The following is a 20,543-nucleotide window of genomic DNA, read 5'->3' on the forward strand; positions in this document are numbered from 1 at the left end:
GTTTTTCTACTGTTTGATGCCCAAAATGAATCAAAGAAAAGAAACTTTTGTTAACATAATCTTTAATGGTGGAGGTCGAACATTACAAAGCGAGGATAGACATCATTATTTGGTCATTCACAGATAAAATCCCTGAAAAAACAACGCTTCTCATTGGCTTATAGGAGGAGCATGCTACGACGTGAGGCCAGGGAAGAAGTTCAGAGGAGTTTTCATTGTTTTGTTGACGTCCGTAGCTGAAATCTGCAGGACTTCAGGAAACCAAATGCATGAAATTATCGAATAAATTAAGTTTGCCTATTCTTTTTAATCCTTGCCCCTCGGTGGGTGAAGGGTTAAAAAAGGGGGACTAATGCGTGTTTATGGTCGTAGGTTTGAATCCCGCCTCGTCGGCCTGAGACTAAAGACCCTTAACCCTTTTTAAAGTGACATCGGATTAGAATCTGGACTCCGTCACGTGGCCAAGAAAACACCTCATAGCACACGTTGCATACATTCTCAACTGCTTTCAAACAAACAGACAAACATCATCGCCGGTGTTCCACACAAACAACGAAAATGTCGTCTCCACTCTCCTGGTTTTACTCGAAATAAGTGGTTCCCAAACGGGTACAGGGGCACATTGCAGGGGGATCAGGGTTGGGGTCATTTACATTTTTCAGTTACAATTACATTTTCAATTACCCATGTTCAATTAAAATTCAATTAACATTACAGTTACCTGCATTTTTTCCACTTACAATTATTTTTTATCCTCAGAAAGATAATTACAATTACGTTCTCAATTACTTACAATTCAATTATAATCAATCACTACTAGTGCAGTGCCCGTAGGAAGTTTGTCTTGCTTTAGAAAAGTGGGAGGTTAAGTAGCTTTTTCATAGATGGTTTACATGGGAGCTTTAAATCCGAATAAAAGTTAAATTCTCTTTAATCTGACCTTGTAAACACTTAATTCCTAATGCAAATTCATTTCTGAATCCCTCACACACGCGCGGACGATGCCTCAGCCCTGGGCATGCGCTCGAGACAGGCTGCCCTCGGCCGGACACCATCCACCCTCTGCCCCGCTGCCCACAGAGTGATTGGCTCTGGTACGCCCACAGGCTCTAACCCGGCCAACTGTGTCGCGTGATCAACGCAGCAAAGGCTCAATCCACAGTGACAATTCCAAGGTGGACAATTTTATGAAGTACATTTATTAACGTTACCACTGCAGTCCAAACAAATCAGACATTGCACACCCTTGAACCAAGCAGCAGCCAAGTAGAAAGTCTCAGCTCTGTCTGTTCCTGAACCGCAGAGATATTTGAGCCACAGACACACAGATAGATATAGATTACTGAGCCTGAAATAAATAACCTAGTAAAAGTTAACCTTCCACTTGTGTTAGCTTTCTGTTAGCATCTCTAATGATAACGGGTCCTAAATCAATTATCTCACGATCAACCACAAAAACCCTTAGAACGTTGTCCTTGTCAAACTGACAAAAACCCTTAGAATTGCATATTTTTTTGTTTCTTTAAAGACATCACTTCTCAGAAACACAGATTTACCTGCATAGATGTATTCCACTGTCATTGGTCATAACTTTAATCCTAATCATTGCTTCACATAGCTTTGCTCACATCTATTAGTTAATAACGAATAACTGTGGCCGTGTCTGTCTCTCAACCTTCATCCGACGAGAAGTAAAAGTATTGACATAATTTACCAGCTCTGTGTGCTAAATGGTTTGATATTTACCCGATATCAAGGTAAAAGACTGTTCAAACAGTTTTACTTAATTTTTTTTAAGAGCTAGTTTATTTTTGAATAGCAATAAACTCAATAGCAAAAAATGGCAATTTAATTATTTTTTTTTCTTTCTGGTTGTTACTGGTTTTTACTGGATGTCAGTGAATCTTAAGCTACTGTAAATAAAACAGGGTTTGCAGCATCATCACCATGCACAAAAGAAATAGATTCAGCCTCCATACATGATGTAACTATTAGTAAATAAATGAGGCTATAACAAATCTATTGCATTTCCACAATCATCAAGTGCATAAAAATACTAAACGTGTAAGAAATTGTGCCACATCCAAAAGTTGGTTATATAAAATTGAATATGGCGCTTACATTAGCAGCTAGTAGGTTTTATAAAAGGGCAAAAAAAACTGCTTCAGGCTTCATCAAATCATGTCTCACGCTTATTTTTGGTTTTTATAAACAGTAACATTCAAACAAAGGATGTCAGCTGTAAAACAGAGACAGGTGATGTCACTTCAAAAACCAGTAAATTAAACCAATGTAACATAGTCAGTCGGTTAAAACAAAAGGCCTGTATCCACCTCGGTACCAGGACACTATGGAAATATGACTATGGGCACAACTTCCAGTGTGATGCGTTAGCAATGCTACAATGGTTTTCTAAATTATTGGGAGTTATTACATAAAACTTTTGGCTATCTTATGAAGTTATTTTTCTATAAAGAGCAGTTGAAGTCTTCAGGTAGCAACAAGTGCATTTTTCAAAATCCATGTTGAATTTTCTTTTGCAAAAAACCTGATTTGGTCACTTGTGTTAGCGGCGACTTCACAGGATACAACTAACCTCTAAAAACTACGTCACGAGCTGAAAACATGTGGGCTGATTTCAAGGGTAACTGTGGTGAAAATGTGTATGATGAAAAATGTGTTTAACGTATTACCAATAAACAAAGTATGTGCATCATTTCAATGAAAACAAAACAAACACACATTAAAAAGACTTTTTAGAACGATTTTAGACCTTCAAGGATAAGCTATGGAGAGCCACCATTTTGGACAGCATATGACGCGTTTTATTTGATCAGCCCAGCTTGTCGCTTTAAATAAATGGTGCATTGTGGGAGGTAGAGGCGCAACAGATCTGTTTACATTGTGGGAAGAGTAGATTTTCTGTTAGCTCTGGGCGCTAAGCAGCAGTGTGTCACCACTGCTTCAGCGATAAAGTGCAGCATCCATGTTGTATGTTAGGAGAAGATTAAATATTATCTTTCTCACCAACTTCCTGCTTCCTGTCCCTCCCTGCACCCACTCAGCACCCTAATGGACAGAGTTGCTGTTAGTAGCAGAAACGAGCCATGGCTGAGTAGTGAGGTGTTGGAAGTGCAAAAACATGGCTAGCAACTACAATAAAAGCTGCGTGAAATGATATCTGTTCGTGAACGGGATGATGTTCCACTACCTCTGAGGATCAACACTTGACTGTGCCCTAAAGAACAGCTCATCATTTAGCCACAAGGAATTTAAAGGGAACAATCTGGTGGGGGTGCGGTTAGTGCCATGACACCCGCCCATGTAAGCAGAAACGTAGTAGTGCTCTGAACAAGTACGTTTACAAGCTGCATTGAGACTCTGTGAAGAAATTCTGTCGTGGCCGTGTCTGGTTTCAGATGTAACTTTGGCTTGGTGCCCATTAGCTTAGCCTATTAGCCTAAACAAAAGGGTTTTAAGTGTGTATCCCGTACCAATAATACGGAGCCAACATCAGGATAACTCTGACTTAGTGTCGTTATTTGGCTTAGAGACACAAAAGAAATTATTTTGTGGGGTTTTTCTCTTGTTTTTACAGCAACCATTAGCTTTACACTCCGCCATTGTTTAGAAACTGAATACCAATGGAACACTGTTGCAATCAATGAACATATCCTGTCCAAAATGGCGGCTCTCCATAGATGATGCCCAATGGAATAAAATAATTCTGAAAAGTCCTTTTAATGTTATCTTTATTTTTATTTAAAAAAAAAGGTGCACATATTGTGTTTATTGGTAATAGAATACAGGAGCAGTATTATGAAATAAATAACTTCATAATGGTTTTGCTACAGTGACTTACATTCCTTTAACCTCATTCAGAGGGCCAAAGTTGAAAAAGTTCTGATTCCTCCCTCCCTTGTTATTCCCCATTTTGTAAAAAGTCAGCTCCAAACGTCATAAGGTGGAAAGTCCTCCTCCTGACAATCCTGGCTCCTCCTACCCTATAAGAATGTGAGCTCCTCCCTCTCAAACTACCTCACAAGTAAAACTAACACTGCGGTTTAATATAGAATATATATTATACTTTATTGTTATATATGTAAAGCCCCATACACAAAATGTGTTCTCTGCATTTAACCCCTCCCTGAGGAGCAGTGGGCAGCCACAGTGTAGCACCCAGGGAGGGGTTAGGATTAATCTAATGGACTGATCAACATCCCACATGATCCGACATGTTTGTGACCAGAGGTAGGACAAAACAAATGATTATCACCTTAAATGGACTATTCCTGTGGTTAGAGGTGAGGAGGAGAAGAAAGTGACTGAGCAGCTTAACACTCCTGTCCACTCTCCTCAGAGCTTACATACTTAGGCGCACTGCCGCGTAGTAGTTTCCATTAAATCCTACATGTCCCATGATTCTTAGCCCTTGTCTGTAGTACTTGTACTCCTGGGATGTGTTTTAAAGGCGTCGCAACTGTCGTAGCTCGTCTCCATCTCTCTCTCCTCTGTTAAAATACAGGTCGGTGTTACATTTAATGCAGGTTGATACAATGGCGAGCAGTGTTTTGTGTCTAACTACGTGGAGAAGTCCGCGCGGTAGTAGAGTCTGAGCTTTGCATTTAATTGGCCCCTCGGACTCAGCAAAGAGTCTACGTGGACTCCACTTTGTGGGTGTCTGCCCGAGTATGTTTGAGCCTTGACTGACTCCGCTGCTCATGTGTTAAACACACACCGTGGAGCAGCGTTTGTCGGACTCAATATCACAATAGCCACTTAAATAGCCAAGGGTTTTACTGTAATGTGCAGTTTTTTTTTTTGGCTGAAAACAATCACAAGAGTGTGTGGATAGCAAAAGAAAAAAGCTATGGTAATAAAGCTGTGGTGTGGAGTCAGCGTTTACAGATACGCTCACTCATGCATATGCATGAAAGCCCCAAAACCGCCTCTTTTTAGAAGTGTCATGACAGTGACTTGTCAGAGACTAAAACTCTGGAAAACAGGCAAGTTTGGGAAAATGAACCTCATATACTATGTTGTTGGGGTTCTTAGAACAAATGGAGATGAGTGAAAAACAGAAAAATACTAGACCTTGAAACACATTTTTTGTTATATACATTTTCACTACAGGTACCCTTTAAAGTATGTCTCCTACAGGAAGTTGCACCCATAATTAGCTTGTAGCACCCAAGGAAAAAGGTCCAATACTTAGCCACATCCTTGCTCTTCGGTCTAAAAGTACATATGTAAACATTTCCATTTCCACTCCGTCCTGGACATTCCTCACTAACTCAGACACAGTGCAGTAACTCGCCAAATAAATAGTTCAATAAATAAACATGTTAAGTAACTCAGATTACATTCAAGTACATCAGTTCCTCGGTAGTGGAGAGCAAGCAGGGTCTGCTTTTTGCAGCTTGTCCAGTCCAGCTGTTGGCTGACTGGTTTTCGGGTTAGTGGGCTACAGTACGTGCAAAGCATCACATGCGCCTCAAGAATTTCTGGCCTGATGTCTGCACAAAAAGTGTAAAACCAAAGTTTTTTTTGTCAAGGTGTGCCAGGTTTGGGTTTCCATGGAACTCCAAGCTGACCACAGTCCACAACAGAGAGCAGCGCTGGTTTCTGAAGCAAACTCCAAAACCACCAGTGTGTTTAACAGGTTTGGTTTGAAACGTTACACGTTGTAATGTCCTCCATGGGCGAGTCTAGTGCTGTGCGATATGGAGGAAATTTTATATCACGAAATAGGTAGATATATATCCCGATAACGATATATATCCCAATATATTATTTTTTTCTTAAAATTACATCAAAAGAATGGAAAATTATTCATTATATATTTTGTTATATATAAAAATAAACAAAAAAATATCCCAAATAAATGGTACTTCTCCTTTAAGAATATTTTCAATAAAGGAATATTTATGACTTTTGCTACATATTGTTTGTCTTCTGATTTGTAAATTTGTTTGTGGAAATGCCACCAGGGGGCGCGAAAACACAGTAATGGCCACTGCTATGCTTTTAAACTGTACCTGTAGTGAATTTTACTTCATCAAAGATTATATATGATTGTAGAGGATTGGTTAGGTTATATTCTTTAAAAGTCCTTCTAGAGCAGCAGGAGATAATTAACACTTACATTTGTGAGGCACGTTTGTAGCTATTTTGCTTGGAAGAGTCACATTGGCTGTCGTGACACAGTTTGTACCCTGCCTAGTTAATAATTCCGGTCGCTCCGGGGGACCCAATCTAGGTCAAAAAAAAAAAAAAGTATTTCACCTCCACATACAATATACTTCACATACTTCAGTAGCTGATGGTGGCTTATACAAGGAAGCACCTACTTCAGTCACGTGAACCCGGACCAGCTTGCTCCTCTAACAGTGCTGTAAAATAGTATCTCTTGGTTACGTAAACATGCTACTGCAATGTAGCAGGGTTGCTGTAAGTAGATTAGCCTGTTAGCTTCATCATATTTTAGCAACAGAGTGGGACCAAGACCACACACATTCAATTAGCCATATAATATTTATATTATACGGTGGACATTTTTATATCGCAGTATGATATATATCGTTATATCGCACAGCATTAGCCGGGTCTAATGCCCTAAAAAAATCATGAAATGTTCAGGGTAAATAATTCATTAATTTTGCCAGGGTATGTAAACTTTTAACCACAACTGTAACGAAATGATCCACCAAATTTCCATCCTTCATCTGGTTATCTATTTCCTTGAATTGGCGTTGACTGCTGTCTTTAGATTATTTGAAAGCACCTACTGGTTCACTTTGGTTCTGCTTAAACAAGGACTTCTGAACCTCTCGAATCAGAAGTGGGACAGACTGAAAACAGCCAGAAGTGACTGTACATCCCAAACCTGCCCCAGAGTCACATGCTGCTCACATCCACAGCAGCGGAGGACTCATTGAGGACCTCCTCTTTGTGTGGCTTTACACCACATGTTGCTGAAAGGTGCACAGAGGCTGTGATGCAGTCATAGTGCAGTGAGGGTGCGGAACAGCTGAGTAAGACAGAAGACAGAGGCGGTGAGCGCTGTGCACTGTTTAGCTAGCAGCTTGCTGCTTAAGTCCTGACAGCTACGTTTGCTGCTGGCACGCTCCGCTGCCAGACAAAAATCCCTGAAAGAGCGAGCCACATCGGACAAACCTGTAACTGCTTCAGCGTTCCTACGATCACACCTGTCGCAGCCAGAGAACCACAGGCATATACCAGCCAGCTCCACCAAGGTCCGAAAACTGTCGGAGAGGGATTGAAGCATTTCCTCTGGGCTCTGTCCGACCCCTACCACCTGCTGACATCCTGCCATCAGACGGCGAGCTTCCATCTGAAGTACCCTCTTGTTCTCTGTAAAGTGAGCTGGGCAGGTGTCCCTTGGATGACGAGAAGTCACAGAACGATCTGCACCGCTACTTTCCAGGACGGAAAGGAGCCGATCCACATCCACTCGTAGCATCTGGAAACCTGCTGGTGGTTCGGGGTAATGGTGCTGACATAAATGGCGGATCATCTCCTTGTGCGTTTGTAATATTAAAGAATCTGGAGTGTTGGATAGAGGTGAGAGAAGAGGGCTGAGCTCAGAGGTAGAGGTGGAAAACAGAATGGAGCGAGGGAAAGAGGGGGAGTAGGTCGAAGTTGCAGAGAAAAATGAGGGCATGGGGGAAGAGTTTACAAGAGGAAGATTGGCTCCAGTTGTCTTTGTTACCCCGCTGCTCTGTGTGCGGCAGGAGAACTCATAAACTGTCAACTCTTCATCAAAGTTGTCTCCCCCACCAAAGCAGTTGGTGTAAACCGCTGGGCAGCCACAAGCATCCAGCGGCACCTGTACTCCTTCAATGATGGACTCACACCCAGAAGCTAGCAAAGAACTGCAGCTCAGCTCAGATTTTAAGGGTGGAAGAACTGCTACTTCGCTTAGAACTTTGGTCTGAGAGGGTTGGTCACAGATGGTAAACACTCTACATCCAGAGGAAAGTGCTTGTGATGCATTTGCATTTTGATCTGCAGGCTGACACAGTCCCATTAAAGGCCTGTCACTACTTGTCTTTGCTAGCTTCTGTGCTTGACTATGAAAGGAAATTCCTGGTCCGTTAAGATTCTGTGTCGTCACCACAACCGGAGCAGGAATCGTAGGGGACAGAATGTTAATTTTATAACCAGGTGTGTCTTGGTCTGGATTTAGAGCCTTGACATTTGGTTGTGTGGCATCTTGCATGGGGCCAGGCATGTTGAGCTGTGTGTCCGTGGTATCTCTGAGGAGGTGAGATATGATGGAGGTAGGAGGCTCTGTTATTGGTCCTGGGGTGACCTTCATAGGTTCAGAGTAAAAAAGCTGATTTGGAAGTTTGAGATTGGGTTCAGACTGAACAGGTGAAGGAGTCCTGTTTTCTTTAGCCTCCGTCTCAGAAGGAGCAGTCTTTTCAGTGAAAAACTCCCCGTCCACCTCTGAACCCGTGATGGTTGAGTCTGAATCTTCAGAATCTACAGATTCAGCAGCAGCACCTGATTCCACCTCAACGGTTTCTGTGACATCATGTACATCGGTTAATTTGACAGCAATTTTTGTGCCATCTTTCTTTTCGTCCTCAGACGGACTTTGGATTACAATCTCAACCCCGGCTTCATTGAGAGTCTCTTGCGATCGCGACATATAAAGGGGCAACTTCTGGATCTTTCCTCTTAATGTTGAGGCCGATAACCGGCCCATGACGCTCGGGGAAAGTGTCTGGAAAAGGAAATGGGCTGTCATAGGGGGTTGTTTGGAGAGATCAGGGGTAGGACTTGTGCATACATTCATCAAAACTGGATTTGTTACATTCTTGTCATTTTCTGGATTTTCCGACGTGCAATCCGACTTTTGATCAGAAGTATTTCGAAGAGCAACCTCTGCCTTTGGTCCAGAACCCGCATCAAAACTGGATGTGACTCTTTTTGCAGCTCCATGCTTTGATGTGACAGAGTTTTTGGTATGAGAATGATCTGAATTCAATAAACGACCTCTTGTGTGAGGCTCAGAGTTAGAGAGAGATTGGATAATTGTCCCATTTTCATCATTATCAATGTCAAACTTAGTGCCTAAACTCTTGTTGGAAGGACCTAGATTCAAAGGAGGAATTGCTTCATCGTCATCTTCATCATAGAAAACATTGTCAGAATTGGTGCTGTCGGTAATTTCATCACTCAGGGTCACAGAAGGGTCGTTCTTACTGGTTGTGATTACTGCCAGTGACTGTGCTTTGTTGGTGAGATCGTTCATCTCTGTGCTGTGAGGATCACAACTTGAGTTTTCTGCAAATTTTGTTCCTCCTCCTTCTTCTTTTTCCTTCGTAAAACTGTCAGTGAGGAATTTCTGAGATACTGGTAACAGAGGTAGAGGAGATGATGGTGGAGGAGGTGGTGGTGACTTCTCAAAAACTTCCTCTGGTGTATATTCCCCTCCAGGAAAGATCAAAATGCCATTACTGCTGATTTGATTCTTCTCAGTGAGAGAGTTGGGTTGTATGTTGGTTTCTGGAGACCTATGACAACTAAAAGTGAGTTGGTTTAAACTAGATGAGTGCAAACCTTTGTCTTCTATGTTTGCTTCTTCAGTATTTCCCTCCACAAACAAATGACCCATAAGTGGCCCTGAAACCACTAGCTTGTCCTTCTCTCTTTGCTCGCTCATCACCAGCTGTAAACTTACTTCTTCCTTTCCATCACCTCTCCGATCAGCACTCTCTTTTCCATCCGGGTCAACTCTCCAGCGGACAACAGTGATGGAAGGAGACACAGTCTTCATCAGCTCTGTTACCGACTTTGATTCCATGGAGTCAGGCTCCATCTCCATGTCTTGCTTCTTGGCCTGGGACTGTGTAGAATCTGGTCCCTGTAAGCTGAGTCTGGACAGGATAGGTTTGGACTCCAGCTGAGTCGGCTCTCCTTCTGATTGTGTGAGTGAGGACCAGGTAGGACTAGGGTTCTCTGTTTTCTCTGAGGGTTTGGGATCAGAACTGAGTTTCTGGATGTTGTTGGCTTCTACCAAAAGGTTTTTACAGGTCCTGGTAGAGGCTTCTGGTTCTGGATAAGACACTTTGGACGTGTAATTGGTTTCAACAAAGGAGCGACGCTTACGGGAATCTTTTCGGAGCATGAGCAACCTCTTGTCCTCTCTTCTGTACTCTTGTTCTTCTCTGTCTTTGTTCGCCTCCACCACAGAGACCTGGATGTCACTGAGGCTGAGGGTGCTGAGGAGGTTCAGATTCATTTTAGTGGAAACACCTGCAAGACAATAAAAATGAAAATCACATGTAACACTTGTGTTTAGTCAGTTTATGTTGAAGTTTACAGATATAGAAAAATAACAAATCCTCTACAGCAGTGATTCTCAAACTTTTTGGCTCAAGTCCCTATTTCTGAATTCAAGCCCTCCCTTATGGCCGACGACAACATTTTACTCTGAATTCTACGAAAAAAAAAAACAACTTTAGATGATAATGATAGAATGAATGAGTGATACATATTTTAAAGAATCTCATTTTGTAAATAAGTGGAATGAAACGGTATTTAGGGCTCCCTGAATAGATTTATTTCTATAGGCTTTATTCTTCCTCTCCGTCCTGATGTGGGACTAGAACTGTTTCAGTTCATGTTCTACTCAAGATGAATTCTATCATCACGTTATGTGTTTTTTGTGTCATTTTGTGTATTATTTTGTGTGTTGGTATTATTTAAATTATTCTATCTTAGTGTGTGTGTTTTGGGTGTCGTTTTGTATGTTTCTCTGTTATTTTTGTGTATTTTGTAGTGATCTTGTGTGTTTTTCTCTCTTAGTGTGTGTGTTTGTGGTGTTATTTTGGGTATTTTATTGTCGTTTGTCTGTTCTTTTTATTATTCAGTATAGTTTTCTTTTTTTTTGTGTTTTTGTTGTCGTTTTTGTGTTGTTGAAAATGTTTTAATTATTCTATCTCAGTGTGTGTGTTTTTGTTGTTGTTTGTTTCTTATGTTGTTTTGTACATTTCTCTGTTATTTTTGTGTATTTTGTTGAGATCTTGTGTATTTTTCTCTCATTTAGTTTGTGTTTGTTGTCATTTTTTGTGTGGCTGGTAATAATAAGTATTTTTCTCTCTTATTTTGTGTGTTTTTTGTTGTCGTTTTGTGAGTTGCTACTGAATATTCAGTGTGATTATCATTTTTAACTAAAAATAAACACTACAAAACCCCATATTTGGAATTCTTTCATTTGCTAATTTTCCTCTCTCTCTACACTGATCTACGCGATAGCTTGTACTTTGTGTTTCTTCACCGTGATGTGCGCACACACACACACAGCTCCTAGGCACTCTCATGGTTTAATAACGGCAGCATTCAGACACCGCTGTGGTTCCTCTGAGTGTTTGTTGGTGTTTCTCTGTCTGCTGCCCTCCCCTGAGCGTAGCTGCTAATGCTAATGGCGGTTTGGATCGTTATCCATCTGTTTCCTGTTTGTCACAAAAGGTGCTCACTTTACGACAGCTGTCGGGGGACAAAAATCGAGTCATCGGGTCGATTTTGTCTATTGCAGATGTATCCAAAATGAAATCAGGCACCAACTAATGCTGCTGATGTATTCAGGGATTCCCTCAGGCTCATGTTGGTGTGTGGTCCACCATTGTTGGCTCAAACAGGGCCAGACCAGTGCTGATCTACTGTGTGTGTGTGTGTGTGTGTGGGGGGGGGGGGGTCAAACATACGTGTGGCTCTATTTATTCTTAAGTAAGCCAATGATTATTAGTAATTTGGTGTTTTAATTAATAAAAAACAACAACTATAATTTTATTTCATGGTTTTATGCGTTTTTAGTTGTCTGGTTATTTATGGAGGCTGTTGTTGTTTTTTAGCATCATGTAAAAAGTAATTCTTTTCTTTCTTTCTAATGAACCTCCCACCTTTGGATGCAGGTTTAAAAATCGACCTCCACCCAAAGATATAAATCCAGTTTGGGTTTATAATGTTGAGGTGATTGTGTCACTTGTACAGAAGTGCCAAGTAACAAAGTACAAATACTTAGTTACTGTACTTAAGTAGTTTTTACTATCTGTACTTGACTTGAGTATTTATTTTTTGGCAACTTTTTACATTTTAAAAATGAGCTTGTTACTTTTAAGACCTTCTAAGACGATGCCACAACGTAAAAAGATCTGTTAGGCAGGTCCCTTAGTTTTATGGTTAATATTTTCTACTTTTTAAAAATGTTGAACTCAAAGCTGCTCTGGATTTAACTGAGTGCTAAATTCTCTAAGTGTTCAAAGGTAACTTATTTAATTGGTTCCATGTACCAGTATTCTACAAGTTGTTAAATATCTTATATATATATGTATGGAACTAGTCTTAAAGCTGATATCCGGAGTTTCTGAGAAACATCGCTATGTCCCGCCCTAAACTGCTTCACTTCCTCCCGCTGCCCCTGCCAATCTACCAGAAGCCACGCCTCTACTTTTCTGCACGTGCATCGCAGAACATAACAAGGGTCACATTGATATGTCTATGGGTCAGAGCCATAATCATATTTACCTGTTTCCGGCCTTGTTTCCGTGCACAGTTCCACATTCACTTTGATTGACAGTCTCAAAAACAGGAAGTGGAAGCCTATTGGCTGGGCGCACTCGGCGCTCATTTCCATTTGTATAAGGGTCTATAGGACGAAGGCGGGACTTACATACTGTACATTAATGTATTAGAATGACCACCGGCAGTAGACCATAGTAAAAGACTAGTTAGGTATTTTTTCACATTTCAAAAGAATTATACATAAATATATATTTCTCAGAAACTCCGGATATCAGCTTTAATATTGAAGGGACATGTGTTTTACTTTTTTACGAAAGTACATTTAGTAACATGTACTTAGGGAGCAACTTCAATACTTTTACCAGAGTCATTTTTTATTGAAGTATCTACACTTTTCCTTGAGCACTGAAGACGAGTACTTTCGCCACCTCTGTCCTTGTATCTGTTTTCTCAGCTGTGATTATATTACGCAAATATTGTCAAATATGCACAATAGAACCTTCTACCAGCGAAGGGATCGACCGGTGGGTGGACGAGGTCCAAGTTAGGATCCCTACAGCTCTTTTCTTTAATTTTACATTTTCCCATGCTGTTAAAAGTTGCTACAAGCATGACACACATCTGCACAGAATTCAGTTGCAACCACGTGATTATTTTGTAGTTGGTTCTGCTGTCGTGATTGCACAATGTTGCAGTAAATTATATATATATATTTTTTAAAAACGAATGTTACCATTTATTTTGAAACGTGAGACTAATTACAATCATAAAATCATACTTGTGTGTTAAAATATATTACTTTTGAAACATTGATTTAAGACATTTTAATGACAATTAAGGCCTTATTTTTAGATTCATTAATTTAATGACTTAGAACTTTTTAAGGATACGGGGGAACGTGTGGCGCCTGGCCAATAGAGGGTGCTAGGGCGCCGCCCCACCACTCACCATGTTAGTTTAAGACATAAAAATATATATATATATATATATATATATATAAAATAATTAATTAAAAATACTCCAAATTCATGACTCTATTTAGGTAATCAGAATAAATATTATATAGATAATTATTATGAGTAAAGTTGTTTCGGTCATCTGTGTCTGATTGATGACGTGTTTCCGCTTTGGGGTGCGTTAATCTTTACCGTTCACTCTTGTTAAAAGTTGTACATGTGCAGTAACTCCTCTTCAATACAAGTCTATGGACGTCAGAGGCTGCGCAGAGTTGAATGCAGCCACTCAGTTACACAACATCCCCCTCCCGCCATGGGAGGGGCTGACGTCACAGTGGTCCATCATAAAGTGACTGATTGACAGGTGAAGCCGTGGGAGTTGGAGACAATAGAAAGAGAAGTCAAATGAAGAAAGATAATTTAAATAATTCAACTTTCCCAGCCTTATTATTCAAAAGTCAGGATCAGACCCAGCATGGATAAAGACAGGTAGGACCCATTTAAAACACAAAGAAACATGAACAAACTAGGAACAAACTAAACTTGATGATTTCAAATCTTGAATATGTCCACATTTTGTAAACTAGGTCTTAAATTATATTTTGTTAAATTACGTTCATTTGCCACATCCTTTTACACCCCTTTTTATTTAATCACTTGTTAAACTAACTAACTAAAAAATAAATAAATAAATTAAATAAAAAACAAATTAAATTTCAAAAAGTATAATAACCTTGACACACACTCACTCCCTCCATTGCATAAACTAGATTTGTTCTTGCTTGTTCATGGGTTCTGTGGCAATAAATGTGGTTAGTTTTAAAGCAGTTCTGTCACTGCAATTTTCCATGCTTATTTGTTCAAAGCTGCACAAACCCTGTTTTTGGTGTATTTTGGAGTTGTAGCCCCCCCTGGAGAAAAATGCACCAGCCGGCACTGGCAGGAACCCTGTAAGTGTTCTTGGACACTTTTTGCTAATGTCAGGCGTCACATTTGCAGAGTAGAGGATTTCATATTGCGGTGGAAATGCAATGAGAAGTAAAAATATCTGGTACATTTTGGTGGAAAAGGGACTCGAGTGAGCGTGAAATCACCTCTTGGCTTTTCCAACGAGGTCGGGTCCTCAGGTGAGGTGAAGCGATCTCTGGCGTCAAAGAATTCGTCGTCAGAGCTGCTGTCTCCAAAGCCTGGAGGAGGCTCGAGAATCGGGACCGGCTCCACAACTTCGGCCTCCTTCTCCTCCTTGCGATCCGGTTGGATTGGCAGGCTGCGGGCGCTGTCGGGGGTGATGTTGGAGCAGATGTTGTAGTAGCAGCGAGCGTCGCTTTGGTCGAAGTTGAACACAAAGTCTAAGGCGGCGGAGCCGGACAACGGGGACAGAGTCAGTGGGTGTTCTTTAGATCCGCCCTCTATGGCTTCGCTCGCTATTCTTATCTTCTCCATATCTTCCAGAAGCTTCCTTCTCCTCCACAACTCGTCCTCCTCGTCATCCTCCTCGCTCGCCTCCGGAGGGCTTGGCAGGAAGTTGGCAAGGCGTGAGAGCTCGGCGAAACACAGGGAGTTTTCCTCAGAGCAGAGATCACCCGAACACCTGTGAAGGTTCTCAGAGGGCGAACGGTCGAGGAGCTGCAGATCTGCCAGGTTGATGAGAGGATGGCAGTGAGCGGGTGGAGGAGTGAGGAGGTGAGGCTGGGCGTGGCTCTGAGGGAAAGGGTGGAGCTTAATAGAACAGTGATGAACAGATTTGGGAAGGACGGAGGAGGAAGAGCAAGAAAGCAAGTCGTCTTCCTCCAAGGCGTCAAGGGAGTCGCTGGAGGGGCTGGTCAGGACGCGAGAGTCCGTCTGACACGAGTCGGATATTTCTGACAGAGACGGATGATCCTCTGTCGCTTCAACCCCATCTCCGCCCCGGCTCCAGTCTTCTTCTCCAACAGGTTTGATGGAACCCCCATCTGTTATCTGGATTTTGATTTGCTCTGCGTCAGCTATCCGACCGTCTCCTTCCTGACGTTCCTTCTCCGTGTCCTCATTGTCTTTCTGCGTTTTGTCTTCCTTTTCTTTGCCGTCGCTGCTTCTCCGTCGGACTCTTCTTTTTTTTCCCTCCGGGTCTGACGAGGATCTGATGCGAGCACGAGGTTTGTTGTCATTGGACACCAGCTTCACCAGCGGCTCCATGTCCATGTCTGAGAAGTCGTCTGAGTCGCTTGCGCATCGTGACACGTAACCTGGGGAGACAGTGACGCTGTTAGCTTGGTATTTGGAAGCGTCTGCTTTGCGTGTGGTGTTATTTCTACCTTCCTCAGCAGACACTTTGTGCTTCTTTGAGTCATTGAACCAGGGAAATATGTTGAGATTTGGGTCCACGAACACTCGACAGTAGCCCGCTATCAAACAGGACATGTCCTTTGCTGCAACCGACTCTAGGAGTAATGTGATGGGCTTTGAGCGAAGCAGAAAGAAAACATCATTATGAGGCAGAGCATTCATCATTCAATTAAATGTGTGTTTTTGTTTGCTTTGACTCATCAAGGCAAGGCAAATGTATTTGTATAGAGCATTTCATACACAGCAGCTACTTTCAGGCATTTTGGTACGGTTCCTGACTGGAATATCAGTTAAAGGAGCATAGGGCATTATTTTAATGCCAAGGGTTGATGAAGCATTCAAAACCAAAGAGAATGAGCCCATTCACATTTCTCCCTATTGCCTTGAACAGATTGCGTGATGCATTTTGTACTGCTGTTACAAGGCAGAATTTCCTGCACAGTTCTGCAGCCATGACATCAAATCACACTAATGCGCACTGCTGGAAATAAAGAATGATAGAAGAAGATGGCTTGGAGACTGAAAGAAGACAAGCACAGTGGACTAAAGTACTGTTTGGTTCCACAATTGCATGCAGACGTATATGCACAGGTCTTACAATAAACGGCGAATAAATAAATAACATGTCACAGTTGGAGAGCGGATTGGGCCGCATTTCCTCATCCAAGTCCGACCAAACAGTGAAAATGACATATGTATGTTTGTTTTAGTGGTAAGCACCGATTTGATTAACAAATAACTGTTAATGTCAACATCAGATCAGCGCACGGGTGAAAAACTGAAACACAAACAGGGTCGCTACATGTAAGAGACCCATCGGATCGAATTACATAATCCATGTATCACAGATAAGGATAATCCATGTTATTGTGCAGAAAAAGGTACGTTTCAACAGTGTATTCAATCATAATTGTCCTGCTTTGCTCCATTCTCATGCAGCGCGGATCCTGCTCTTACTCATTTCAGCTTCTGCAGCAGGAAAGGAAAAACGCTGCGCACAAACGACACTATGTGACCGAACCCGACCATCAATTCTAAATAACTGTCCGAACCCGTTCCGTCTGGTGTCGTCGGGTCCCGTCAGGATTCAGTCGGTTCCTCTAGATACAGTATCTAATCAGCTGTGTTCCAGTGAAAAATTGCTGCACGCTCCCGTTGGCTGATGACTGCAGTTACAGTAACGACCATCGTGTCACTATTAAAGCTGCAACTAATTGACTATTTTCATAATCAATTAATCGGTCAATAAATTTAAGCTGATTAAGCTGATTAAACTGAAATAAAAGTGTCTCTCACGCACAAACGCTTGCGCACGCAAGTCACACTAAAACATAGGTGCGCACGTACACACAAACACACACAAATTCTGGTGCACGCACACACAATAACACTCATGTGCACACACAATAACACTCAGGCGCGCACAAGCACTCGTGCATGCACACACACACATACTTGTGAGTGCCCACACAATAACACTTGTGCGCGCACACACAAACACTCATGCACGCCCACACAAAAACACTCTTGGTGGGCACGCACACTAAAACTTGTAGCGCGCGTGCACACACAAACTTGTGGTGCGCGAGCACACACAAACAATCGTGGTGTGTGCACACATAAATGCGCGCACACACAAACACGTGTGCACGCACACAAAGCTCTACAGGTGAATCAAAGGCTCTGTGTCACAGTCAGTGACCATAAATCGCACGATGCAACGAATCAATAATAAAATTTGTTTGCTTTTAATAGTCAAATTTCATCGATTTGTTGTTGCAACCTTAGTCACTATGGAGTGTGATTTCTAGATCCAACCCTGTATGCTCCTTTAATGATCTGACACAAATCAGTCACTACTGACTTTATAACGTTTTAAAGAAGTATGTCAGAGTGTGTCAGCTGTGTGAGTCTTTACCTTGATGTCTTGCAGGTAGATCTTCACCAGACTGACTTTTTCCGACTCAGGGAGGAGCTCGATGCGCGTGATGCAGCTGAACTCCGTCAGTGTGGACAGGATGCTCAGCTTGTGGTTGATCACCTGACTCACGCCGTAGCGCGCTCCCACCAGGAGAGTCACCATCGACTCCCTGTCCTGCAGCTGGAGGAGAAGAAAGTATGGATTAGTGGTAGAATAAAAAAATAATCTAATTAACTACAGTCTTTGTAAGTAATTAATCTTGATTAATCTAAATGAATCTCATAACAATATTTGACAAGAGAAGCAACGTTTTATTGTTGTTAGTTTAGTTGTTTAACAACTGTAAAGTGTCTTTGAGTTTTTGAAAAGCGCTTATAAATAAAATGTATTATTATTATTATTATTATTATTATTATTATAAATAATGGGACAAGCGACATTTCCGAGTGTGAAAAGGACAGTATGAGTTCTCACTTTGAAAAGGTAAATTTATGAAGTCCACCATTCACTGACCAGGTCCATGATTATTTTTTTTGAGGCTATTATTTTTATTCAATTTACAAATTTGAAGGAATTGCACAAGATGGACACTAAACAGGCCGATAAGTGAAACCGCACTGATCAGCTGATTAGTCACTGTTCAGCTCGTGTGCAGCATAATCATAGTAAAATTATAAAATTGGATCAGCTGGTCTCTCTACTCTATTGGAATTTCTCAACAAGGAGAGCAGGTAATGGGAAGCCCGTAAGTCCTGAGGATGTGGAAGATGTCCACCAGACCATATTGGAATCATGATAACAGGACTTCTGCTGATTGGAACTGGTATTTTCCTGATTTATCACAAATTTGGAGTACGTTGGCACATTATTGGAAGCCGCTAGCCATCGATGGAGGGGGCCAAACTCTCAGAACTCTCAGATGGAATCCATCGTGGAACTTTAAGGAGGAGTGAGGAGTTCGGGTCAACTTTGGGCCACATTATTGGATTATTGAATGACCAGGAACAATCGGGCTGATCGTCAAATGTTGTGACTAGCCCGTCTGCAAACAACTATCTTCTCATCATCAGCCCCCCTGATAACAGTCTGCTCAAAGTTGTCTCAATCTCGACCTTCGATGTATGCAGATCTGATGCCCCGCCCCCACTCCTCTCCGCCTCCCCCTCCCCATCACCACCTGGACTTTCTGTCTTCTGAACCAGACCTTCCAAGGTCATCAGACCACCTGACTGTCAGATGGAAAGCAAAGGTTTTATTTTATCTAATGCTTCCACCGGCCCACCACCCGCCCCCTCTCTCTCATCCAATCCAAAGGAAGGTGTCCATGGAGCTCCCAGAGGCTGCATGTCCACTCCTCCCTATCGGCTGGAATCCTCGCCCCCTCTCTGCCCTGCCCCTGCTCCCCAACACCCCTTCCCTAGGTACAACCTCCCCCCTCCCCCCCCATGTATTTTCGTGCTCTTCTGTGACTGTTTATTGCTTTGTGCATGTTCGATGTGGAGGTTTTTTCCAAGTTTTACGCTGACTTCCACAATAAGGAATTCAGTTTAAAACCAGCCTTTTCCCCTCACCTATCCTTCTGTTGTTACGCCTTTTTTCATCTAAATATGGGGCGCCAGTCTTGCAACAACCCACAGTTATCCCTAGTCTGTCTCCCCACGTTATAAGTGTTATATATGTGATTGTATTTTCATGTTTTTCTTGGACGGGATGAAACCGAAATGAAATTTTGTCGCTCTGTTGCCCTGTAACGTGTGCAATGACAAATTTCGTCATTCATTCATTAGCTTTAGCAGGGTTAGCTTTAGCAGCTAAGTCACCATTTCTACCTTGGAGACCAAACCACGTTTCCCCAAAAAAATCTTTCAAGGAATCAATGATGTAACGGTAAAAATGGTCTAGATCTCTGTCAGACTCGCTGTCTACACCGTCAGCTATGACGAGTTTATCCCTCTTGACCTTTGACCTCATGTGCGAGAACTAAACGAGAGCGAGATTTCCGAGAATGTGAAAAGGCCTATTGGTCTCTCAGTAACGGTGAGTAAAGCCGTCGAACCATCAGGGTGGCGCCGAAGGATTTCCCTCCGAAGGACTTGAGTTCACTGAGCTCTTCCAGGTAGTTGATCCGGGCCTGGTCCACAGGAAGTCTCTTCTGCTGTGATTGGCTCCTCTTCATGTGGTAGCCAATGGCCTTCCTCAGGTCCTTCTCCCTCATGTTTCTCAGCAGGGTGGACGACACAAAGTTCTCAATGCCCCACGTTTTCCTGGAGAGGATTCACATGATCAGTCCAGGCTAATTCCCAACTTCTACGACTAAAAAGTAATGATTTTTTTTTGTTTTTTTCAAATTTGGCCATTAAATAATTGTATAAAAGAAATCAGAACGTTAATTCTCTATATTCTAATAAACTGAAAGATTCATGTTTTGCTTTTTCAAAGTTAGTTTGGTGTAGTTTTTCGTGAGAATTTTGTATAAAAGCTGTCATTTTTATGGCATTGTTTCATGTAAAGCAGTGTTTCTCAAATGGGGGGTGTACCCCTAGGAGTGATGATGGCACTACAGGGGTACTTGAGAGAGTAGACTACATTTATGTATATATAGTCTGCCCATGTATGTATGAATATATACATATGTAGGTGTTTGTGTATATGTACTGTATGTACAGTATATATGCATATATGTATGTACTTGTACAACCCAATGCATGTGTGTATATCGATATATGTAAAATTCTGTACATAACCTTTTCCCCTTTTATAAAACATAACTTATTTGTAATTTTTGT

The 20,543-nt window shown here is 41.8% G+C and overlaps 1 protein-coding gene across 2 annotated transcripts in view; it reads right to left on the minus strand.

Annotated features, from left to right (window-relative positions):
• Positions 1 to 4,307: 4,307 nt before the first annotated feature.
• The window catches only part of frmpd1a (FERM and PDZ domain containing 1a), a 49,066-nt gene continuing 32,830 nt past the window's right edge, over positions 4,308 to 20,543 (minus strand). For both annotated transcript variants that reach the window (XM_028467906.1, XM_028467992.1), the window contains 5 exons: positions 19,814 to 20,021; positions 17,755 to 17,937; positions 15,806 to 15,950; positions 14,606 to 15,736; positions 4,308 to 10,287 (listed from right to left, as the gene is read on the minus strand). In XM_028467906.1, coding sequence (XP_028323707.1) covers positions 7,004 to 10,287; positions 14,606 to 15,736; positions 15,806 to 15,950; positions 17,755 to 17,937; positions 19,814 to 20,021 — 4,951 coding nt within the window. In that variant the 3' untranslated portion in view covers positions 4,308 to 7,003. The remainder of the gene's footprint in view (positions 10,288 to 14,605; positions 15,737 to 15,805; positions 15,951 to 17,754; positions 17,938 to 19,813; positions 20,022 to 20,543) is intronic.

Source organism: Gouania willdenowi, chromosome 1 (genome assembly GCF_900634775.1).
Source record: "Gouania willdenowi chromosome 1, fGouWil2.1, whole genome shotgun sequence".
NCBI lineage: Eukaryota > Metazoa > Chordata > Actinopteri > Blenniiformes > Gobiesocidae > Gouania > Gouania willdenowi.